The sequence below is a fragment of the Branchiostoma belcheri genome, unplaced genomic scaffold (assembly GCF_001625305.1).
Source record: "Branchiostoma belcheri isolate BF01 breed outbred unplaced genomic scaffold, Haploidv18h27 scaffold38, whole genome shotgun sequence".
Classification (NCBI taxonomy): domain Eukaryota; kingdom Metazoa; phylum Chordata; class Leptocardii; order Amphioxiformes; family Branchiostomatidae; genus Branchiostoma; species Branchiostoma belcheri.
The window spans coordinates 2,052,508-2,076,019 of NW_017803998.1; the positions used below are offsets into that span (position 1 = coordinate 2,052,508).

The following is a 23,512-nucleotide window of genomic DNA, read 5'->3' on the forward strand; positions in this document are numbered from 1 at the left end:
TTTTGGGCCATAATAGGATACCTAGGCCTGTTTTTGTTTTTTTTTCGCCCACCCGCTCCATTTTTTTTCTAGAAAAATCCTTTAACCAAGAAATTAAATTGGTATGGCCTAGATTAGATCTTTTAAGTGAACTTGTGGCTCTTAAGTGTATCTTTAGTTGTTTAAACTAGTATCAAGATATATACATGTATCATAAACATTAGAAAAGAGGGTCTGTTTCACCATACCAATACATTGTCTATAGGTTTACCACACCAGTACAAGCTGCGTAACGCCAGTCACACACAGCCAAATGTGGCCTCCTGAACACTGGCCGAACTCTCCACAACCGTGGTTGGGAGTAGGTCGGGAGCAAGGTCGGCTGGTGTTCGGGCCAGGTCGGCCACTGTTCAGATATGCGCCTGCCGAATGTTTCAAAATGTTCAAAACAGCCATGGTTGGCTGGTGGTTGGCTGGTGTTCGAAAGTAGGTCAGGGCGTGGTTGAGAGTCAAACTTGACTCAAATTTAACTCAAATTCGATTCGAAAACTGTGAATCCGCGAATAGGTTCTTTTCAAAGCAATGCCAGACAAGTTTACTTTTTACTTACTTTAAATTTTACTCCGATAAAAATTGATGCCTACGTTGTACTTTGTTCAGATATTTTCATGTATAAAGGAATTAAGAATGAAAACAGCTTTTGCATACTTCAGGTGAGAGTATATATGTAACAGTTATGGTCAATTTGTGTTGCTTTCAGCAGACGACATTGTGCGTGTACGTGGTTTCTCTGGTCAGTGAGTTGTTTTAAAGACACAAACAGTTTACCCAGTGACCATGTTATGTACATGTAACTCTTACCAGCCGGGTAGGTCTTGCTCAGCTCTGCAACGTGAAACCCTTCTTAGGTCTCAAGCTTTTGTCAAAAGGCGAGGAGATATTATTTCGTGGGCGTGGAAAAAGCAAATATATCAATAACTCTGGGTTTGAAAAGAGCTACGTATTGGGTACGGCGACGGAGGGGGGATTTGTTCACCGCACTTTGGACGACCCTCGCTCGGGTTGTCTCGACCGTAACAGCGGCCGGTGGCTGTCCGAAACGGTCGGTAACATCCACCATAAACGTGTTTGCGTGCCTAATACTTCACAAACAAACGTTGTTGGACTTGAAGACAGAAAATCCTGCGCGTTTGGGCCAAGTTTACGTCAGATTCCAGCCTTCGTGCTTGTGACGGCGTTGCTGGCAGAAGTCGAGCAGGTTCGTGTCTTTGCCTTTTCTCGTCGTAGTGTTGTCGCTAAACCTAAGCCGTCAGCTCGTATCATGTCGTACAAACCAGTACAAAGTCGTACAAGCATTCATGGGGTCTTGAAAGGCTGATACGACGGTTAGACAGAAACTGTATAACATAAGGTGCAGTTATATAGTGTACAAGACCAACCCGCGAAAAGTCGAGATTTTAGTGTAGACTTTTAAACACTGTATCACATTAATCTATATGTATGCATTCGGGTTCATTTCGTTGTCCTGATTTTTTTCTGTCTCAAAAACTGGATAGTTTGAAGATATATAGCTTTGTGTCAACTATAGATATTTTACGTTTTGCTGAAGAACGTTTGCGAATATTTCGGCAAAGTAGGTACCAACACGGATTCATAATGTTGTCGGGGACAGCACGATTTGTGTATGCATCTGTGTGTTCAACCAATTTTACATAGAATCCAGCACACTCACTGATAAGATCTGAAGTAGGGGTACTTCCCGGTATGAGTGCGCTGCTCTTACCGTTCAAATTCCTTCTTCGAAATCTTTTTACAGTGACAGTTTCTTTCCCCGTACGGCCAAGCTTTGGAATTCCCTCCCTGACAAGTGTTTCCCACCAACCTACAATCTACAGGCTTTCAAATCAAACGTTCACCGCCATCTCTTGACATAGCCATGTTTCTCTCATCTTTCTAGTTCAATACCGAGAAGTGGTCGTATAGGCTCCGTTAAAATAATAATAATAACTGTACATGTACGTTAAGTGCTCAGCGAGAGGTGATGCTCCTCAAACACAGGGAGATGTGAACTGCGCCCCGCATACCATCTGACTAGAGAGGGGTGTTACTTCTTACTTGAAAATGTTCAGATTCATCTTAAGCCCAATTTTCAAAAAAACATTTTCTTATAGTCCCATATATCTTGGAAACACATTCATGTGAAAAATTCAAATTAGGCCCGAAAACCCCTCCTGAGTCTGAAAATAACTTTAACTACCCCGAAAATAGCAACGTTCAAAGCTGCTTCACTTTTGAGCAAACCTAAATACAACGTAGATACACTGTTGTACAATGCTGTACATGTTCGCAGAATGGATGTAGAATGTATCCTTTTAAATCACTAAATCATTTTTATGTGTGTTTGTGTGTTTTTGTGTGTGTGTGTGTGTGTGTGTGTGTGTGTGTGTGTGTGTGTGTGTGTGTGTGTGTGTGTGTGTAATGTGTGGTGTGTGCGCGTGTATATGTACGTGCGTGTCAAAACTATGCTCCCTAACTCATGCATCTATTGCCGACAACGACGTATCACTACAAGACCATAACTAAGTATTTTCCTTTCTAACAGAAATCCCACCGCTGACACCATGTCGGCAGGAGGCCTGCTGAAGCTATGCTGTCTGGTGTGGGTTCTGACAGCAGAGTTACCGGCCCAGGTAACCGCCGTGGAGCATTGTACGACTGAACAAGCCGAGGTCTGGAGGCTCGCGGAGCTCGCCTTGGCTATCCTAAGGGCTTTTACGGGAGAGGTGCCTGACCTTGACGCAGAGAACGCAAGAATCAACGCAGAGGCAGACGCCGCTATTGCAGCTCTTGAAGCCGAAGCAGCCTTCTCTCAACTGTAAGTCACCCCTTGTACCAACATCTTTACATCAAAATTAGCCGTCAACTTCCATACGCCTTCGTTCTTTTGTACTGTAGCCGGCAGGTACAAAGTATTGTAACACTGCTGAAGTATAACATCTAGAGTTCTGACATATTTGGTGAGTTAGTGTACTTTTTATTTGGTGGGTTAGCGCATCTTGTCACTACAGCTGCAAAGGTACTGTGGCCGATAGGTAAAACGTATTGTAACACTGATGAAGTATAACATTTAGGGTTCTGACTTCACAATACAAGGAATATTTATTTGGTGAGTTAGCGAACATTTAAACGTACCTTGTCAGTACAGCTGCAAAAATACCGTGTCCGGTAGGTACATAGTGTAACACCGCTGAAGTATAACATATAGGGTTCTGACTTCACAATACAAGGAATATTTGGTGAGTTAGTGAACTTTTAAACGCAATTTATAAGTACAGTTGCAAAAGTACGGTGGCCGATAGGCACAACGTATGGTAACACTGTCATACCTATGGATTCTGACTGTGTGTGTGTGTGTGTGTGTGTGTGTGTGTGTGTGTGTGTGTCTTCCTGTCTGTGTCTCCGTGTCTGTGTCGTGTGTGTGTGTGTATGTGTGTGTGTGTGTGTGTGTGTGTGAGTGAGAGAGAGAGAGAGAGAGAGAGAGAGAGAGAGAGACGGTAAGAAGAGGGCACGGTCACCATCGCACCTAAATTTTTGAGGTCTGAGATCTCCGAATTCTTGCTTAAAATCATTTCTTGTTTTGTCCTCAGACCCAATGTGTGCACGGGTGAAACACAGTGTCCCTGTACGGAGTCCTACTCTCAGCGTTACACAACCAACTGTGGCATCTTCGGACTCGGATGGTCAACCTGTACTGAGTAAGTACATTTACAATCTGTACCACCCGTATCAAATAAGGACTCATTCACGAACGTCGTACAATCGCAAACTGAGGGTATTTTTTAAGGTTGTTGTACAGGTGTCCTTCGAAATCCAGCTGTCTTGTTTACGATAAAGCTGTCTTCTAAGGCCTTGTTCACACCTATCCGCCTGAATCGCGATTCGGGTAGCTCGCATTCCTCACATCTGGTCCACGTACCACGCGTTCATTTCAAATCGTTCCGATCACGATTAGTCTGAACTACATTCATTGTTGTACATGTTTGATAACACGCATGTTATCAATGTCAGAGGTCAACGACCTGCTTGCTGGTGCCCCCCTCCCAGCGTAACTCGGCCGAATGCCGACGTGGTCCCGCCAGAGGCGGTGAAGCTCGCCCTAGAATGGACACATTATTTGGTCATTACAGCTACTGTAGAAGTACGTACATGTATAACATCAATTCCCACAATTCCGTTGGGTATACGTACATGGGGGCCACCACATAAGAAAAGAAAAACAACGGTAAACTTACGGAGGTACGTGTTCTACTGCATGCAGTTATCCCCGAAGTAGGCACACATTATATATCCAGCTGTACAAGCCATTCTTGTGTAAACGTAGGGTGCGTTACGTTCAGAGAGACGACGTTGTTGATTGGCTCATGCGTAAGGAGATCAAGCCATATTTGGTATTGACAACTCGAATCGGCACAATGGTGAAAACGTATATTTCCCCAACAGGTACCGAACAGGGTACCGGGAAACCACCTGCCCCAAGACGACTTATCACTGCTGTGGCGGTTACGAGTACGCATGGAGCCGATGTGTTCGTAAGTATAAGGGAGCAGACATTACGCGCGTGGTGTACATAAAGTAAGTAATACCGAGAAATGGATGAAATAGAACGAAATGGAACGAAAAAAAGAAAAAAAATGTACATGTGTTAATTAACACAATAAAATGAAATAGATGGCAAAATATTAGGAATGGAACTGTAAAGTTTTAAATACAGAAGTAACGGGTGTGCAGAGATTACGAAATGAAACGAAATGGGGCGAAATGGAGTGAAATGGCACTACACAATCAGCTTTACGCTTCTGGTGCATGTTCTTTTTTTTAAATCACGTAGTATGCATTAATTATAAAAAAATCAATGCCACATGATTTTATCTTTGATATATATGTACATCACCTTTTTGTCTGCCAATGTAGCAAACATTTAACTATAATAATAGATTTGATTTGATTTGATTTGATTTATTAGGCTGAATAAGACATATGTATACAGCCAGGACTGCCCAACTAGCCGGAGGCTATTATAAAGGGCCAGCCCTCACAAGAACATAAACAATTCGGAACAAGTAGCAGTTAACAGTGTCGTTAGATGCTACCTGTTTCTAAAATTCTATTGTCAGCAAATTTGATGTCGATCTACGAGAGATCTTATAGCAACCGTTGCTATCGCTGAGCTTTCGTTGAAAGAGCAGTTTGCTGGTTCGTATGCCTGGGGCTCATTATGTTCCGAATGTATATCTCTAGGAATCTGTACCGACCCCCTGTGTAACTCTCACTTGTGCGACAACGACCAGTGTCCAAGCTGCGTGTACGACCATGGAACCTACGACGGCAAGCCAGCAAGGGCGTACGACGCTTCCGGAATGAACTGCAACAGTAAGGACAGAATTTATTTTAGCAAGCGTAGTTAGGATTGAACTGTAAACTTTAAGAAAGGCCCAGTACACAAAGTTTCAACTACGCATCGCCGTCCTTTGCAAATTAAAGGAATTAGCAATCTACTGCATCGGTAAAGTCAGTGGATCAGAGGGTGTGGGAAGTTTATGGCGGCCCCCGTCCAGACCAAAAAGGCATTTCAATCTAATTCATCTGCCTGAATGTATTCATGTATTCTGAAGATATCTTGATGCAATGGATTCTTAAGGAAGAAATAAGTCTTTGGAAAATCAGAAGTTTAAGTCATTGAGTACAATGTGGTTGGCTGACCAATCAGAATCTTTCTTTCAACAGAGCGTTGTTCGTGGAGGAGTGACAGTAACCTGTGCTTCCCTGGAACGTGTGAGCTGATTGGTTCCTGCTCGTGCACTTCCGGTTTCACTGGCACTTCTTGCACAACTAGTAAGTTCATTGCTTTTTGATGCAATTATTAAGGTATCACAAAGAAGATGTAGACTCAACTTGTGCTGCTTTTGATATATGAAATATTTGATACTTTTTAAGCTGCAGTGCCATAGAAAGTCACCAGGGGGCATACTAGTACTCAAACTTGACCTTTGTTTTACTGACACATATCTTCTATCTTACCAAATATCACTAAGATCCATCCTTACCTTGTTATCAATGAGTAGTGCTGTCCACGAACCAACAAATGCACCCATAAAGGAACACAAAAAATATAACATTCTTGGAGCAGGTAAATGATCTTGTATCAAACATACTAAATCTAGAATTCTTCCTTTTCAGTCCAGCAGCAGCCTGAATTCATGCACTGGCTGGCAATGCTGCACGACAACTCTGGTGGAGTGTCTGATTTAGACAAGGACAATCTGGACGTCTGGACCAACAAGGTATCCCAAGTATTCAAATAAGTGAATCAACATTATGACTGTATCATTTCTTGATCTCAGGACTTAACAACAGTAATGTAGGAATTTTGGTAATGCTTACAAAGAGTCTTTTTCTCTACTCATGCAGTCCAAATAAATAATTACATTACTTTCTATTATAGGTACCCACCAGACTGGAGTTTGAATGGGCCCTCTCGTACACTCGGCCGAACCCTGCATTCTATTCCTACATCCGGGCTTTCAAAGTTGGCATCATGGAAAGTACGGTGTCCTGGAGCCACAAGAGAAGTGGAGGTAAATCGTGTAAGGTTTTTCAACCTTTCAATGTCATTCTACCAATGCAAATCATATGGAATGATTGGACATGATTGTACGATTTTGCAAATTTTTGCAGCCCACACAGGGGCGTACCCGAGGGAGTCACGCACTCAAATACCGGACTATAAATACACAGACCGACACCTACAGATTTTCTTTTTTTTTCCCGTACCATCCCACAGTGGAACTCCTTACCCGGCCCTTTAGTTTTGGCTACCAATGTTGAACTCGTTCTGGGCCTGCCCTCCTTAGCCTTGGCCTCCCCCCCCCACTAACGGACCCCTCGCTGGGTTATTTGGGGGTATCGAAGACGAAGTTACACTATCGTGATCCCTACCAACCTTTCCAGGTTAAATGGTAGTACCTTAGTCTGTGTCATCTCTTACACACATTGCAAGATGGTGTCAGAAGTGGGATTCAAATTGTACTAACCCATCCAGATTGCATAGTTAGGAAGTACCTTGATCTGTATCCTGCCACATACTCATTGCAAAATGGTGTCATAAGTGGGACTTGAAACCTCGCCTGCTTTTATACCCACTAAGATGTTCACTTAAACAATTTGTAATATACAATATCAATCATGAGCGGTGTTATAATACCCTGTGTTTCAATTATCATAAAGCAAATATATATTTATCTAATGTGTTTTCACTTACAGCGGTTGTGACAAGTGGTACAGTGCCCTGTGATGTCACTCTCAGTAAGACCAACCCTCCCCTGGACTCAGCCATAACATGCGATAACGACCAAACCTGGTCATCTAACATCGTCCACGGGGATGAGTGAGTAAAATCATTCTTGTGATTATATTTCTACCCATTGACATTGTTGCTTTATTTCCATGTGTATATTTTCTCATGTGATTATCTCATCTATATTAAATATTATCTATCTCTTAACATTGTTGACCCATGTTTTTGCCTAGTTGCCTAAAGTTTTTTTACCGAATTAGAAATAATCATAATTTTTTAGTCATATAGTTGTCATGCATGGGTATTTCCTATTGTAATTTACATTGAAATTACTTACAAAAGGGAAACATGCAAGCAATCATGCAACATTTCTAAAACAATATTTTCAATCATTTTGTACCCGTCTTTAGGATTGAAATTGAAATTAGGGCCAAAGTAGGTGGTTTCTTCACGTACCACGACTTTGACACGAGGCAGAACCACAACCGGTACTTCACCGACGGACCGTACGCCACAGACGCCTCTGGAGCAAAGTGGAAGTGAGTAACCTCGAATTCATGTGCATTTTTTTATACTTCTGGATCTCACTTAACTTACTCATAAACTCAACTATCCACCTATGCATGTAACCACTACTAGCCATACAAATAGACCAGTTTACAACCCAGAAATTTAGACTCCAAAAACCAAAAGTGATTATTAAGAAGAAGTAAAATTATATAACGCTCAGAGACTTGCTTTAACAAATTTGTAATTTACTACAATTCTAGCATGAAAGTTAATCTGTGTTGGTATACTTCATTATAGCGAATGGCTAAACTTTATCTTCTAACACATAAGAAATTGGGACCCAAATTTTTGGCTAACTCCGTCAGCCTTGTTCAGGGATAGACTATAATATTAGTCTTATTACAATCTTGTCTTAGGCTCTTTTCATCTTGGAAGACGGTCGTCTACACTTCTCCACTTCTTTCGGCGGTTTATATACCTAAAATCCTGTATTGACATAATGGAAAACAAGTTTTAATATGTATGTATGCTGCTATTGTTTTCAGGTATGACTCCACCACACCCCTTCATTCAGGGACCTTCCAGCAGATGTTGGACGTTGGAGATCCCTTCACAAAACAGGTAGGATCATTCAGAGGAATAACCATTTTAGTTTTCACCATTTCAATTACATGTATCTCTTTTTCGTATGTATAAAAAGGCTGAATATTGCTCACAGTATCTTGCAATGGCGATAGGATGTATTCAAATTTACTGTATGGCTGTATTGTTAATCTCAGTGAAGGAGCATATTGTCTTTATTGACATTACGTCATGTAACTCAAAGAGTAATGTACTGCTGGCTCCGCCCCTGAGGCATCGCCAAAAACAAATTTTGTACCCTATGTTTTAGAGTCCCACAGCCAGGTGGAGTGGATGGGGCGACACTGGGTCTGGTATACAGAACTATCACGTCGAGGTTTACCGTATGGACCATACACAAGGGGACACACTGAGGGAAATTTTCACTGCCATGTATGAGGGTAAGTCTTTTAATGATATGCTACCGGTAGTTGTAATAGTGGCATTTCTTAGAATGTCTATTGAAGACATGTACAAATGTATAGGCATATTATTGTTAAAGAAGGGCGGTGTGGATAGCATGCGTTTGTGCGTCTGTTTGTTCAAATAGAATACAATGTAGGTTGATAGCATGTGAGTGGAGAGAGATTGACAGGACCAGGCAGAATGACCTATCAGACATGGGAAAACAATACGAGTAGGTTTACAGCACATGGGTGTGCAGATTTACAGGAGAAGTACAGGTCAAAAAGTCAGACACAGGAAATTGGGTGGTCATAAAAGTCCACAAATCTAAAGTCTCTTAGAGGTCTGAAATGTTATATTAGTTTCTTGTCAAGAAATGTATTGGGTTTCCTTCCATTCAATTAAACATAAGTGAATTTTTTACAAAACTTTTTTTGTTGACTCAGCGAGCCTAGAATCCACCGTGAGTGAGTACGCAGTCAACCTGGCAGGGGAGGACCCAGGAGTGTTCTCTGTGGTCCTCATCGTCGAAGACGCCTCTGGTGGGAACGAAGTTGGAAACCTCAAGGTGACAAACAGTATCATTTATAGCTAATTAAAACTACTTTCAGAACAATTTGAAAAGTCCACTTTTGAACCAACTTTTTATTTCAGCATCCCAAAAAATGCTAATGAACACTGGGTGTGTTTTGACAAAAATATGTGGCATCACAAAATGCTCGTGAACACCTATGTTACAAAAATATGTGGTACCACAAAGATGATAATGAACACCTAATGTCTTTGGCTTCTTTCAGAGGGCCCGTAGGTTCTTCATCTTTGACGACAGCTCGGATATCACCATTGATGAGGAGGCTGGCCTGGCGGAGGTTGGAGACATGTGGCTATCAACTGCTCTGGAGGAGACTGATTTTGTGGTGAGTAATGGGTATTCATTAAAATATAAAATGCCTTATCTGAATCTACGACGTTGTGTGTTTTGGTATAGATATTTGTCAAAATCATATCTAATTCATTTTTTTGAGGAAGAAACTTCGGTTCCAACATATTTCACTGCTAGATTTGCCCTGAAATTAGATAACCGGAGGTATTGGGTGGGTCTAGATGCTTTGGGTGGGTCTGTGTGGCTCTGTGTGTATCCTTCTCTAGCAGAGATAGCTGAGAGAGTGGGTGGGTGTTTAGTTACTACTCGATGCAAGTGACCCAGTATGTGGGTTGGTATTTGGAGGAATTCAGGACGTGTTTGTGTGTAATACCCAATTATATTACATTATACAATCCTCTCCTCTTCCCATGCATTAAAAAAACACTTCCTGAAGGTCAAGACTTTCCGATTTCTTGTTTTACAAACTTAAAAGATTCATAGATGACAAAAGATGAGGAAGTGTTTTGATTTACTTTGAAACAGATTTTTAAGCTACATATTAACTACTTGCATGCAGAACTAGGATGAGATCAAACAAGACTATCTTTAACCAACAGTGGCAAGCGAACCTTGACCAAGAAATCGTTCTCCAATACCAAGACCACTTCATTCAGCACACTCACCACAACGGCAAGTTTCTCAACGGCATCCGGGAGTTCCCACTGTTGGACAATGATTATGACGATGTGGACACTACGGACAGGTCTCGGCAGCCCATTGACAACGAACAGGGCATTGTGAAGTTTGAGGTAAGTGGGACTAATCATAAAAACTTTCACAGTCAAAACTGCCTAAGAACACCACTCAAGGGACTGATAAAATCTGGTCTATGTGGATAGGTGGTCACTTTACTTTATGCTAAGGTCACATTTCTAAACCGGGGCCCGGCCGGGCAATCGTATGGAACGAAAAATATTGTATTAACGACAACAAAGCACAAAAACATGAAAAACATTAATAATTGAACTATTTGCATATATTCTTGATAAAATTTGTTGATTTTTCGTTAATCAGAAGAGCCCGGCCGGGCCCCGGCTTGGAAATGTGACCTCAGCATAAGACAGGATCCCTGGAGTCTTAATGCTTGTGCTAGTGTATCTAAAGGACCACCAAAAAGTGGTCACATTGACTAGGTGGCCCTTATGTAGAGGTGACTACAGGCACAAGTTTCGTTGTAATTATGAACTACTATTACTAGAACATAATGATTCTTAATCACAGGAAAGGAAAAATGTATAAAATTTAATGGTGTTGTATGTGTTATCAATATGCCCATGATGATTTTTAAGCATCATAAAATGCTTGCATACTTACTAGCTTGTTTAGCTACTTACTAAATACCTAAAACGAGCTAACAGAACTAGTTAACATTTCGACCGTTTTTAAGGCCCTCATGTGCACTAGTTCTGTTAGTTCATTTTAGTGGTGATGACCACACAATGAGTGTTTCGATGAGTGATGTCACTCAGAGTTTCCGAAAGTAATGTCAGTCCGTTATCTATCCAGTAGTAGAATTTGGATGGTCTATTTTGTGGTATCTAAATTGAGTAAAAATCCCCCTCAGACCTCCGTCCATGTAGACCATGCTGGTGGCACCACCAAACAACCGGGAACATGGACAGATGTGGATGATCTACATGCAGGAACACAGTCGTTTACAGTCGCCAGGTGGGTCTTTTTGTACAAATATTCTTTTTTGTTGTATGACACAAGCGATCACATTAATTCTAGTAATAATACAGCCGTTTTCAGCAAGAATAAGTTATACTTTGTATCACTTCAGCACCAAGGACATAACCGATTTAAAGAATCTTTTTGGTAATAATACATCCATTTCTATTTTTTGTATCACTTGGAAATGGTGATACAAAACTTCAGCACCAAGGACAGGGCTGATTTTGTCCGTGTCACTTGTATCTTTATCTCTAATTGCTAACTACCATCTATTTATAAATAAAATGTGTAACATTATCGTCTAGTATAGTAATACAACATAGTCATCATCACATAGGATCTAAATATTTCATGGGCTCCAAATTCTTGTAATCTTGAAATTGTGTTTACGTTTTCAGGGAGGATGGTGACACTGTGACAGTCTACACCAGAGCAACAGACATCGTGGGAAACCAACAGACAGACGATGTATCCATCCACATCGACAGCTCTCCTCCAATCATAGAAGACTTCTGGCTGGAGAAAAATGGCGTGGAAGGCATAACTGTCCACAACGCCAGAGAACTATATGACTGCCTGTAAGTAAGGCCACACCAATTTGATTTATTGGTTCTCGGATCTTTTTTTAAATATGGTTATCTGGAAAAAACTAATGAAAGCAAAGTCTGATGATCTGGTTGATGCATTGGTGGACTCAGTGTTATGTAGTAAATACAGTCATATTCAAGTTTTCTTCCTAGCCCCTTCATTTTATGATGTCTGCTTGCTATCTTTAAAACTAAAATGTCCGAGGACCAACCAAATGAATTGGTGTGGCCTAAAGTCATGAAGCAATCTCTGCACTTTATTGAGAGTTGAAATTTCTTTGAATATTGGTTACCTTGATAATGTGCTTCATCATTGTAATGTTGTTTTCCCCGTGTTGGTTACAGGGTGAAGTTCACCGCATACGACATCCACAGTGGCCTGTACACTATTTCCTGGGAGTTAGTGGACATGGCGGACGAGTCTGTTGTTCATGGAAGTGGTGACTTGGCTGTCCAGGTTGAGCCTGTAAGTTTACGCATACAACATGCTCTTAACAAAACCATCGGTAAGAAATGCTATGTTAATGATGTAAAGTTATCAACACAAAATACATGTAGATATGTTATTCCTAATCAAATACGCTAGTAAGAATATTACATAAGTTAGAGTATTTCATTTCTTGAAAGAAGGAGTTTAACTAGACAGTACTCACGACAAAATTCCAGCTCAGAGAAGCTTTTAGTTGGCATCCGCCATCTTTCTTCAGCTCATAAGAGGGGTCACGTGACCTAGGTGTCAAAGGTCACCCAGGTCACGTGACTGGACGAGGGAGTTGTAGATTGTTGGGTGCCTGTGACGAGTGATAAGAATATAATTCAATATAAAACCATCATATTCGTACATGTCAATGAATCAGTATTGTGAATAATATTGAGGAGGAAAGGCCCAAGAAAGCCAATGATGCTCCCTTTATTTATTTTTATAATATTGTATCTACATGTAACTTGTAGTACAGTACTGCTATGTTATAATGTTAAACATTCTATAAACATTAAATAACAGCAAGTTGTGAGTACCATTCCTTACGGATTTGTCACATTTCAGGAAGCCTCCTGTGCAGCAGAAAACTGCCAGTGTACCCCCATGACTCCCTGCTACATCACCAAGTACGAGATAGTTCCCGATGCCTCCAAGATGACCATTCCCCTCGGAGAACACGACAGTGACTACTACTTCTACGTCACCGTCACAAACCGAGCTCGACTGGTCACCACCGATAGACTCCAGGTTAGTGAAAATTTTCCTTAAACTGTCTCTAAGACAAAGGTTTTTTTTTTTCTTCTCGAATGCTTCTGTTTGCCAGAAGATGTTTCTTCTAAGGCTTGGCCTTGCAACAAGGATTGAAATATAAGGACTAGAAGGCAATTTTTTTTTATACAGGAGTTTTTCGAAGGCAGCAATGTGTAAATAATACTACAACATTTTGACTGCATTCTTCTATATTTAGTAAAGACTGCTGCACATGGGTGGCATAAAAAATTGCTACCCTGAGGTGTAGCTGGCCAGAATGTACCCCTCACCAGAACGTACCCCGGGTATATTCTTCGCCAGGGGTACCTTTTAGCCTGCTACAACTGTAGTGCCCAGAACATCAGTTGTTATCATGATTTGTTTCCATCCATTAGATAACCATTGACATCAGCCCTCCAGAAACAGGCCACGTCACCGACAACTATGCTGGCCAAACCGACATCGACTTTCAGGTGCTTATAATGATTTTCATTGTTCAAATGGTATATCTGTTATGTTCAGCTTGTTGCATGAGGCAGTAAGTTTAATATGAATATGAAAATAAAATTGTGCATGAAAACTACTGTTTTTTCTGGACTTATTTTACTGCTAGATTAAGTTGAACGTCTTTGATTTACAAATTTTATTTAACAATTTCTGTGACTGTCCAATTTAGTAAGTGCAAAGCGAAATTCAGTATTGACTGATTGATTGATTGATTGATTGATTGATTGACTATTTTTAAGAGTGCCCTGCCCTAACTAACTTGTCTATTTACTGGAATACAAGGCTACTAGCTGGTATAGAAGGAAGTACAGCACGTGAAGTGGGATATTCTCTGTCCTTCTGATTATAACTTTTTTTAATAAAAGAACCCTAAATCGTTGTTTATTTCTTTTATCTTTATCTTCCAGAGTGATGCAAACATGCACTTCAGTTGGGAAGGATTCTTTGACCACGAGAGCGGCATAATAAGCTATCAAGTGTTCTTCGACACCCGGTGTGGGACTGCAAGTGACTTTGGAATTCCAGTTCCAGACACGGTAAGTATTAAATTTGGCCAATTACTCATAACAGATGATACATGTCCATATTCCTATTGTGCAAATTTGCACCGGTACCAGATATTGTACATGGTTGATCATTAGTCAAATCGGATATAAAAATGAAGAAACAAATGTTTGATTTGCAAAAGAAAAAAATTCCAATTTGCCAAGGGAATTTCTACATTTTGTAGATTTTTGTCAAATTTTGTCATCTTAAAGGATTTGGTATTCTTACAAGATTTTGTTATTTTTACACCTGTAAAGACTCTAACTTACAGGATCTGGATTATATGCATTATAATATTAGTGATAATCATATTCTACGTAAATGAACCAAAATTTGCAGGCGACTGAGAAGACGACCACCGAGCTGCAGCACAGTTTCACGGCGTCCTCCCCCGGCACGTACTACTGCACCGTGGTCGCCTTTAACCGCGCCTTGTCTGCCTCCGAACCGGTGTGTTCTGACGGGATTCTGTACGACACGTCTCCGCCCTCCATAACCAACATCGTCATCGAGAACATCCGGGCTAGGACGGGAGCCTTTAAGGACAGCGGAGGCAACGTTTGGATGATGGACAACCAGCTCAGGAAAGTTGCTGTTGACAGTCCATCTTCTGCTTGCAGGTGATTGGCTTATTTTGATTTAATCAATTGATCAATATTGATGCAATATGCTGTCCTTTAAGTTGGATGTTAAGGTTCAAAACTACTCAAGTATGCCTTATAAGTTATAAAGAAATTAATTGAAGGATAACAGATTCTGATTGTCTAGTCTGTGCCACGTTTGCAACAGTCTGTCAGTCTGTCAGTTAAGCTAGGTATTCATTCTCACCATGGAGTGAGAACATATGTATAGGTGTCAAGTTTCAACGATGAAATTTAGACATCCAGGTAATGTGATTAAGAAAACAGTTACACAAGCAACTTTTTGATTTTGAACATGTCAGATGTCACTTTCAAGTAGCAAGTAGCATCCACTTAACTCATGGCCAGTGACTGGTCATGGGCACAACAACGTACAGGGTCTGCTCAAACCCAGAGTAATTAGATTCTAAGCCAACAGCCCTTACCATGGCACCTGTTGTTACAGCTCCTCAGCCTTGCAGCTCGGCGATGCCACCATCTTCCCAGACCGCCCAGTTGTCGACGTGAACGCTGATCAGTACGATGATCCAGAGACTGTCAGGCTGGCGACATCAGCGGCGTGCGAATCAGACGGCAGTCTGCCAACCCCTTTCTTCGTCACTGCAGACAAACATGTAAGTCTTCCCATTAGTGTAATTACTTACATATATTTAGTTTTTTGTCAAAAACCTTTAGAAAATGATTATTGATATTGACAATTATTAATATTAAAACACACGTTGACCCATTCCACATATTATATACATCCATGCCTTTGTTCAATATCCTTATTTGTATGCTGAGGATTGAGGCCACTAGTCAAGTTAGTATAGCATTAGGGGTTCCACAAGGAATAATTATGGGACCATTACTCTTTATTGTATACAATGGATGATGCACAGTAATCTCAATGGTTATGAAATGCAAGTTCAAATGTTGACGATGTTGTATTCCTTCCAAGTTGATAAAAGCTACTGTAACACATTTTGTTATTTTGTTACTAATTGCAAGCCTAGAATTGAAATTTTTCATTCACTTTTAATCCAGCTGGTTGTGTACTGGAACGGTTCTGACGGTGAGAGTCAGATTAACGACTACCAGGTCGGCCTCAGTTCTACTGAATCTGGAGCCTCCAGTCCAAACATCATGCCCCTCACCTCAACTCACGGACATACCGTCTTCAAAACTAGGTAAGAACTACGTTAATGAGTCTTTGGTAGACTCTACTGTCCCATTTGAAATTATCCCTATACCTATTTGTAACAAGTATTCTGACATTCGCAGATCTTGGCTATCATATGCATGTCTGTTCTAAAGTATTCCTAACTAGTATTGATTGACGTTTTATGTCTTCAAAACTAGGTAGGCCCAATGTAAAAATATTGCACTTATACAAGTAGCTTTTCACATATAAGAACAACCTGAATTATCAACGTGTGTCATAAAACCTACCAGCAGTGAATATTTTAATTTGTGTGTCTTTTCTCTACTCAAGGCATTCTGGTCTCGGCGAAGGCCAAGAATTCTACTTGGGCATAACAGCAACAAACAAGGCAGGCTTGTCAACAACAAAGGTAACCGGATTGATTGATTTTACCCAACTAGAGCTTGGTCAATTCTCGTATCTAGCAACTTCCTCCACACATTGCACATTACTAATACAGAGTGAAGGAATTTCTCTGAATACATTTGAATGCTTTAAGATTTTTTTTTGAGCTGCAATTTAACATTCAGCATGCTAAGTCAGTCATTTATCACCACACGTATACAATACACAAGTCATGATCATGTATATGTTAGTCAGCGTTAGATATGCGGTATATCCAAATGTCCCTGTACTTTTTCATATAAATTATTTCTATACCAACGTCTTCTCCTAGACCATAGGCCCAATCATTGTTGATGCAAGACCCCCGACGTTTTCTGGACAAGTGACAGTTTCCGTGGAGGAAGACCACATTGTCGGCAGATGGCCAGCCAACGGGTTTTCAGATGACGAGGACTCGTCTGGGCTTACATATGAATATGCCATCGGTAACAGATTTAATCCTATGGGCATAAATTGTTATAGGCTCAACATTGTATATTTTACATTGTAAGTAAAATTTGTGCACATGCCAGCATCAAATGTTATAATAATTTCATATTTTACATTTGTAGGTAAAAGCTTTGCAGTATCGAATGTCATTTTTGTCATACTTACAAGTACAAGTGAAACTGTTACAGCACAATGCTTTCTTCAGTAACAGAATCATCGCATAGTGTTCTTGTAAAGTAAACACAAAATCTTTGATCAGCCATGAATGCAAGGTGATGGGTGGGTGCGTGCACGTGGGTAAGTGAGTGAGTGAGTGAGTGAGTGAGTGAGTGAGTGAGTGAGTGAGTGAGTGAGTGAGTGAGTGAGTGAGTGAATGAGAGTGAGTGTGAGTGAGTGAATTGAGTGACTGAGTGAGTGAGTGAATGCATTTCAAGTTATTGAGCTAGTAGCTATTTTTAGTTTGGCTAAAAGAATGAATGAATGAATGAATGAATGAATGAATGAATGAATGAATGAATGAATGAATGACTCGTAACTTTTGAAAGTGTTATCAACTGATGGCAATAACACTACATTATCCTTAGGCCATGAGGCTGGGAAGGAAGACGTTGCTGCGTACACAGCCATAACCAGTGAGGGACCCTGTGGGGGTGCATCTGGCTGCACTGCTGTTCATAGGGACAACATACAGGTATACTCATTTCCCCATCTGCTAGCCCCGTGCGCCTTTACGTCTCTCTATATATATATACCTGATGATGATGATGATACCTGAACAAAGCAATGCAGGAACAAAAAGCTTTATGTAGCATACAGTCTTCTTGTTTTTCGATTTTACTGCATGCATGTCCCATTATGATAACGTTGAGAGTAGTGGTCCCATAATAATTCCTTGTGGAATACCCTGTTCTACTCCAGCATAAAAGGATGAACTGAGCATACCTCAGTTTAACATACAGTAGTATTATCAGAATGATATCCAAGTGATCTTCCATTCCTCTACAGTGGGGAATACACGGCACCCATACCTACTACATGTCCATCAAGGCTACGGACACTGCCGGACTGACCACCGTGGTGACGTCCTCTCCGTACGTTCATTACGAGGGCGTGCCTACTGCTGGTGTGGTAGAGGACATCAACCCTGACCCTCAGGCTCCTGTTTACGACTATCTCCAGGTGGGTATACGTTGTGGGTAGGGAAGTATTGTTCTGGGTGGCCTACTGCTTAGTTTGTATGTTTTCTCGGCGACAGTTGGGGGTGGGAGGGCGTGCCTACTGCTGGTGTGGTAGAGGACATCAACCCTGACCCTCAGGCTCCTGTCTACGACTATCTTCAGGTGGGACACAACATTGCTAGTTGTTTATTGGTCTTGGGCCTCCTTGCCGTTAATAATGGAACGCAGTAAATTCTGATTATGATCCACAGGCTCCTGTCTTATGATTTTTTTATCTTATTGATTATGGTGCAATAGGTATGACACCATGCCTTTGGATGCCAAGGAGCAATTTAACAAGATATCTCAATTTTACAAAACCATACATGTGTTTTGTCATTCAGCCGGCAGATGCAGACTTCCAGACGACGGCCACCACGCTGTCTGCTCGCTGGTCCGGCTTCCTACACGAACATCGGGACATCTCGTACCAGGTGGGAGCCGGGACGTCACCAGGTGGTACGGACGTGGTTGGGTTCACTTCTGTTGGGCAAAACACGGAGTGGAGCAGGACTGGACTCAGCCTTACGTCCTTCCAGGTGGGGAAAACATTTCTTAAAGGTTTCATACTAATATGGGGCAGTTTTTACCTCCAGGTACCCACTCTGTAGCCATTTTTTCGAGCGTTGCGTAGCGAAAATCCGGATGGTACCCAGGCTACCCACTCTGGGGTACACGTATTGTTTTGGGTACGTTTGTGTGTCTGTGGGTTTGTGTGTATTACAACTTATCGACAGTTGCAGGAAGATTGGGTGGATATTTGGTTACAGATGATTGACAGGGAGGTCTAGCGTAAACGTGACACAACAATATATACATGTAGCTGAATGGGAGTAATTGGGCGATACGTGGAGGAATTCAGGAAGTGGCGGACTGTGTCTAATACCCATTTAAATTACGCCACACATTCCCTTCCACGTTTCTAATAAAGTTGTTGTTTTTTTGTTAAATTTCTTGCACAATATTTCTGATTTCAGTTATTTCTTTGAATAGATGATAACTTTGAAAAGCTTTGCAATGTTAATGTAAGGGTGGTGGCTGAATGTTGGTTGATGTTACTATTTCAGACGTATTACATCACGGTGAAGGCCAGTAACAGTCTCGGGGACACAACCGTCACCTCGGACGGAATAACGGTTCTGCAGGACGGAGACTCTCTTCAAGGAGCGGTCGTCACGGACGGGCTGGAATGTTCGGGTAGGTTTTGTACGTTGAGAACACGATAATAAAGGGTCCAGTAAAGGCTTTACTGCTCTAGCATGTAGATGTTCTCAGCTTAGTATTCCATTGTGTATTATATCATAAATGTAAAGCAGTATATTCATCGGAACTTTCTAATAATGTCATCAATACAGAAATTCACTTAAACTAATAGTTTTGTTTCTTGTTTCAGATCAACATGATGAGCTACATCAAATACAGGTGAGAAATCGAAGATCCCATACCTGTTTGAAACATCTTGAGTTTTTGTGATTTTTTTTTCATTCGTGATTATTCTTGGAGCATTCTGGATCTGTTGACCTATTAGTTCCTGCACGTGTCTTTCACACGCCTAGCATGCAAAAAATACTCCGAAAACATAAACAAACACAGACATACACTATAAAAAAAATAGCCATACATGGAGGCAATGACACAGGACCAATTCATTCTGAAGAAATTAACATACCTTCTTTTATATCAATTTATTTCAATGCAGACCATCCGCTCAGCATGCTACGACTCGTCACCGTCAATCTACCAGACGTCAAAGGCAGCCGCGGCTGCTCATTGGTCCATCCCACCTGCCAATCTTGCCCACGTGACCAACGTCCAATGGGCGATCATACAGGAAGTAGAGGGGGAGGAGACTGTGGTGCAGGACTACGTGAACCTGGGCATGGCAGTTCACGGGTTGGCTGTAGATCTGTACCTCCAACCAAATATCACCTACAAGTCCAAAGTGTTGTTCTGTCACCAGGCTGGCTGTTTTGCTCCAGGTATTACAGTGTTTTTTTAGCGTATTGTTATGGAAAAAATAAGTATTTTCAAATGGTAGTCTGTAGCAGCCCCTGTCCCAGTTTAATAAAGGTGTTTCTAGTATTGAGCTAAATTAAATGCAAATTAAAGTAGAAGGTACTGTCCAGTCAGTATCCCCAAAGTGCCTACCATGTGGAAGTAACTGCTGAAACACAAACCAACATATAGACAAACACATCGAAAACAAACAGCTCCCCATTAACAACAAGTCATATGTCTCCTTTTTCAGTCTACAGTTCCGGCTTCCTGGTGGCTCCAGATCCACCCTTTCCCGGGTCTCTTCACGTCACCAGTCCGTACCCAGATTCAGGCACCAGGAGTGCTGACGTCATCTTTGACAAGTTCGGTGACCTGTACTACCCTACTGATGACGTCATGAACTTCTATGACTGGGCCGTTACTGATGACTCAGAGGATGGAAAATTACTGACTGACTGGGCAACAGTCACTCCAACTTCTACCAATGAAACAGCAGTGAGTACAGTTGCAAGAGAGGATTTTGACCAGTTTTTGAGCTTCCGACTTAGCACAGAAGCAATAAGTTACCAACAGTAAAGGAAAGTTTAACATGACTTGCATTGGGGGGGGGGTCTAAAAGGGTCCTTGAACTCTTCCAGAGAAATTCCATTTGATAAGAATAATTTCGTACTTTACAATAATTCAAATACCCTTTTTTTTTCTCCATGCCCTTTTTCATCTTGACTGCTTAAGGAAATTTTGCTAAAAGTTTTGAAGAACCAAGAAATTCACTAGTAAATTGTAATTCCTAGTGTAGTTTTCTTCACACAAAGTAGTATGGGTAAGGAGGTGAGGTCTCTAAAAATGTTCTTCGCATCTAAAACTCCCCAGATCTCCTCCATGGTCTTACAATCTCACAAGAACTATATCCTATGCTAGCCCTATTTTTACCTTCGCCAAGAAGGTTATGTTTTCAGGGGCGTTCGTGTATGTGTGTGTGTGTGTGTGTGTGTGTGTGTGTGTGTGTGTGTGTGTCTGTCAACACGATAACTTGAGAAGGTCTTGATGGATTGTCTTGATACTTGGTAGGTGGGTAGGTCTTGATGAGACCTCAAAATGATTAGATTTTGGGCCACCTGGCGGCTTGTCATGGTACTGCAGCAGAACTTCCGGTTTTGATATCTCATGATCCAGACATGCTAGGGTGACGAAATTTAGATGGTAGATAGCTCTTGTGCTGGGGATAAAGTGACATGAGTTTGAGACCCCTAGTTGCTTTCTCTAGAACTGCAGGGGGGTTTAATGGACAAATGTTTAAAGGGGGATAACTCAAGAACCGATTGATGGATCATCGTGATTTTTGGTATGTATGTAGCTTGAGTGATGCTTGACATAATGATATTACAATTATGCAAATATGGATGTAATTTGCATATTTAATGAGGAAATTCTATTTATCAGCTGTATTCCATAATAGGAAGTTCAAGCTTGTGACATATGTTATTAAGAATGAAAGAAACACAGGCAGATATCGATTATGCAAATGAAGACTTAATTTGCATAATTAATGAGAAAATATTATAATTGCATAGTGGTAACTGCCTGGAATTTTATACTTGGGGTGTTTGAAAGTTAAGTTAAGGTGAACATAATTAAACATAACTTATTCAAATAAGGACCTCATTTGCATAATTTATGAGAAAATGTCATAATGGCATTCTTTGTTAAGATAAGACTGTCTTTTGGTGGAGAATATGATCAACAGATATAATTCATGCAATTGAGGATCCTATTTGCATAATTAGGGGGACTAATATATAATTTCTTAATCATAAAAGCTAACATCATTTGGCGAAGGTATGAGATCGTGGAACTCTAGTTGCCTGTATGACTGGATTATATATGTCACAAACTAGTTTGGGTAAGGGTGTGACGTCTGCTATCTCTGACCTCTTTGAATGTAATTTCCTCTTCAGATCTTCTTCTCTGTGACCGGGCTGCCTAAAGATTTGACAAAGTGTCTTAGTCTGGTGGTGAGAGGCCACGCCCACACCGGGCTGTCAGCGTCCGTCTCCGCGGAGATCGTCCAATGTGAACAAACCGACACAAACAGAGGGCTTAACTACTCAACAGTCATAGACACTCGCCGTAAGTATATGTTAAGTTTTTGGCAACGCCTTAGGGGCGAAGCCAGTAGTGTAGGGTATTGGATAGGGTATGGGAAAATATTCTCAAAATTCATTAATGAAGGTTAGACATTTATGTATTTAAATATGCAAGAAATTATTTAATATGCAACTTGATAGAGTTTTCATGACCAAAATCTATCAAATTGCTTGAGTAACTGTTTTCTTGTGCATTCTCATAATTCCTTAAAATTTCATTTACTACTATATTCCTGTGAACGAATTGTAGAGAATTCTCTGACAGTGTGCTAAAGATTAAAATGAACATCTCCAGCATAAATGATTTTCAGAAGTAGAAGGTGCTTTCCAGGGTGCTGATCTGCCATCTAGCAGCTTAAAATAAGATTGCACTTGAAATGCTCGCAACAAAATAATTCAGTGAACGTTTTTGACGAGACTCATTTCATCCAACAGCTAACATCACACTTGAGCTGAACGGAGACTGGACAGAGTATGACATTGACTACACCAGTGAGACAACGATGCTGTCTGCCGTCTGGCCGACGTTACGTCACCGGAAATACGAGTTTGCCGTCCTGGAGGACAAGTCAGGGTCAAGTCTGTCTGCCATGGCCGGACATCATCTCAGTATTCCTAACCCTTGTGATCACCAGGATATGATAGCGTGTGGAAGAACCACCCATGTAAGTGTGACTTACATTCTGTACCAACTGTATATCTTGAAATGTTTGCGGTGTTTATTTTCACGCTTTTCACACTGCAAATACGCCTATCCATTGTTCAACTGTCTTTTTTCTACGCGTATGTGCTTGTGTGTTCGTACAGTCAAGTGCCAACACATGTTTGGGGGAATTACATAACCACAGACCCAAAAGGTCAGACACAGGAACTTAGGTCTCAGAAGCTGCATGTTAGCTGGGACCCAGCAAACAATTGGTATTGACGCCATGTTGATTTGATTATATGGATGACATCCTCTGGGAACCCCAAAACTGATGCGCGCGTGCAAATAAAAAAAAAAGTTTTGCAAAAAAAAAAGTTGCTTTCACTATGAAATCTACCTGGTCATGAAGGTTGAACAAATGGCACAGGATATGTTATGGCGAATAATCTACTCTTCGAATTCATTTCTTTACATTTTTGTCTTTTTTCCTTTGATTTTGGCATTCTACGA

General features: G+C 41.0%; 1 protein-coding gene across 1 annotated transcript in view; it reads left to right on the top strand.

The window, feature by feature from the left end:
* The first annotated feature begins 2,585 nt into the window (after nucleotides 1-2,585).
* The window catches only part of LOC109476570, a 39,465-nt gene continuing 18,538 nt past the window's right edge, over nucleotides 2,586-23,512 (top strand). Inside the window, exons 1-34 of the mRNA XM_019777554.1 lie at nucleotides 2,586-2,854; nucleotides 3,627-3,734; nucleotides 4,480-4,568; nucleotides 5,278-5,409; nucleotides 5,764-5,871; nucleotides 6,217-6,320; nucleotides 6,482-6,614; nucleotides 7,300-7,423; nucleotides 7,744-7,872; nucleotides 8,389-8,464; nucleotides 8,736-8,865; nucleotides 9,316-9,437; nucleotides 9,667-9,786; nucleotides 10,352-10,543; nucleotides 11,359-11,462; nucleotides 11,867-12,046; nucleotides 12,401-12,521; nucleotides 13,101-13,283; nucleotides 13,682-13,759; nucleotides 14,201-14,329; nucleotides 14,679-14,959; nucleotides 15,426-15,594; nucleotides 16,007-16,149; nucleotides 16,455-16,533; nucleotides 16,840-16,993; nucleotides 17,582-17,688; nucleotides 18,003-18,176; nucleotides 18,559-18,753; nucleotides 19,282-19,411; nucleotides 19,608-19,636; nucleotides 19,914-20,193; nucleotides 20,463-20,707; nucleotides 22,168-22,339; nucleotides 22,792-23,021. Coding sequence (XP_019633113.1) covers nucleotides 2,601-2,854; nucleotides 3,627-3,734; nucleotides 4,480-4,568; nucleotides 5,278-5,409; nucleotides 5,764-5,871; nucleotides 6,217-6,320; nucleotides 6,482-6,614; nucleotides 7,300-7,423; nucleotides 7,744-7,872; nucleotides 8,389-8,464; nucleotides 8,736-8,865; nucleotides 9,316-9,437; nucleotides 9,667-9,786; nucleotides 10,352-10,543; nucleotides 11,359-11,462; nucleotides 11,867-12,046; nucleotides 12,401-12,521; nucleotides 13,101-13,283; nucleotides 13,682-13,759; nucleotides 14,201-14,329; nucleotides 14,679-14,959; nucleotides 15,426-15,594; nucleotides 16,007-16,149; nucleotides 16,455-16,533; nucleotides 16,840-16,993; nucleotides 17,582-17,688; nucleotides 18,003-18,176; nucleotides 18,559-18,753; nucleotides 19,282-19,411; nucleotides 19,608-19,636; nucleotides 19,914-20,193; nucleotides 20,463-20,707; nucleotides 22,168-22,339; nucleotides 22,792-23,021 — 5,004 coding nt within the window. The 5' untranslated portion in view covers nucleotides 2,586-2,600. The remainder of the gene's footprint in view (nucleotides 2,855-3,626; nucleotides 3,735-4,479; nucleotides 4,569-5,277; nucleotides 5,410-5,763; nucleotides 5,872-6,216; nucleotides 6,321-6,481; nucleotides 6,615-7,299; nucleotides 7,424-7,743; nucleotides 7,873-8,388; nucleotides 8,465-8,735; nucleotides 8,866-9,315; nucleotides 9,438-9,666; nucleotides 9,787-10,351; nucleotides 10,544-11,358; nucleotides 11,463-11,866; nucleotides 12,047-12,400; nucleotides 12,522-13,100; nucleotides 13,284-13,681; nucleotides 13,760-14,200; nucleotides 14,330-14,678; nucleotides 14,960-15,425; nucleotides 15,595-16,006; nucleotides 16,150-16,454; nucleotides 16,534-16,839; nucleotides 16,994-17,581; nucleotides 17,689-18,002; nucleotides 18,177-18,558; nucleotides 18,754-19,281; nucleotides 19,412-19,607; nucleotides 19,637-19,913; nucleotides 20,194-20,462; nucleotides 20,708-22,167; nucleotides 22,340-22,791; nucleotides 23,022-23,512) is intronic.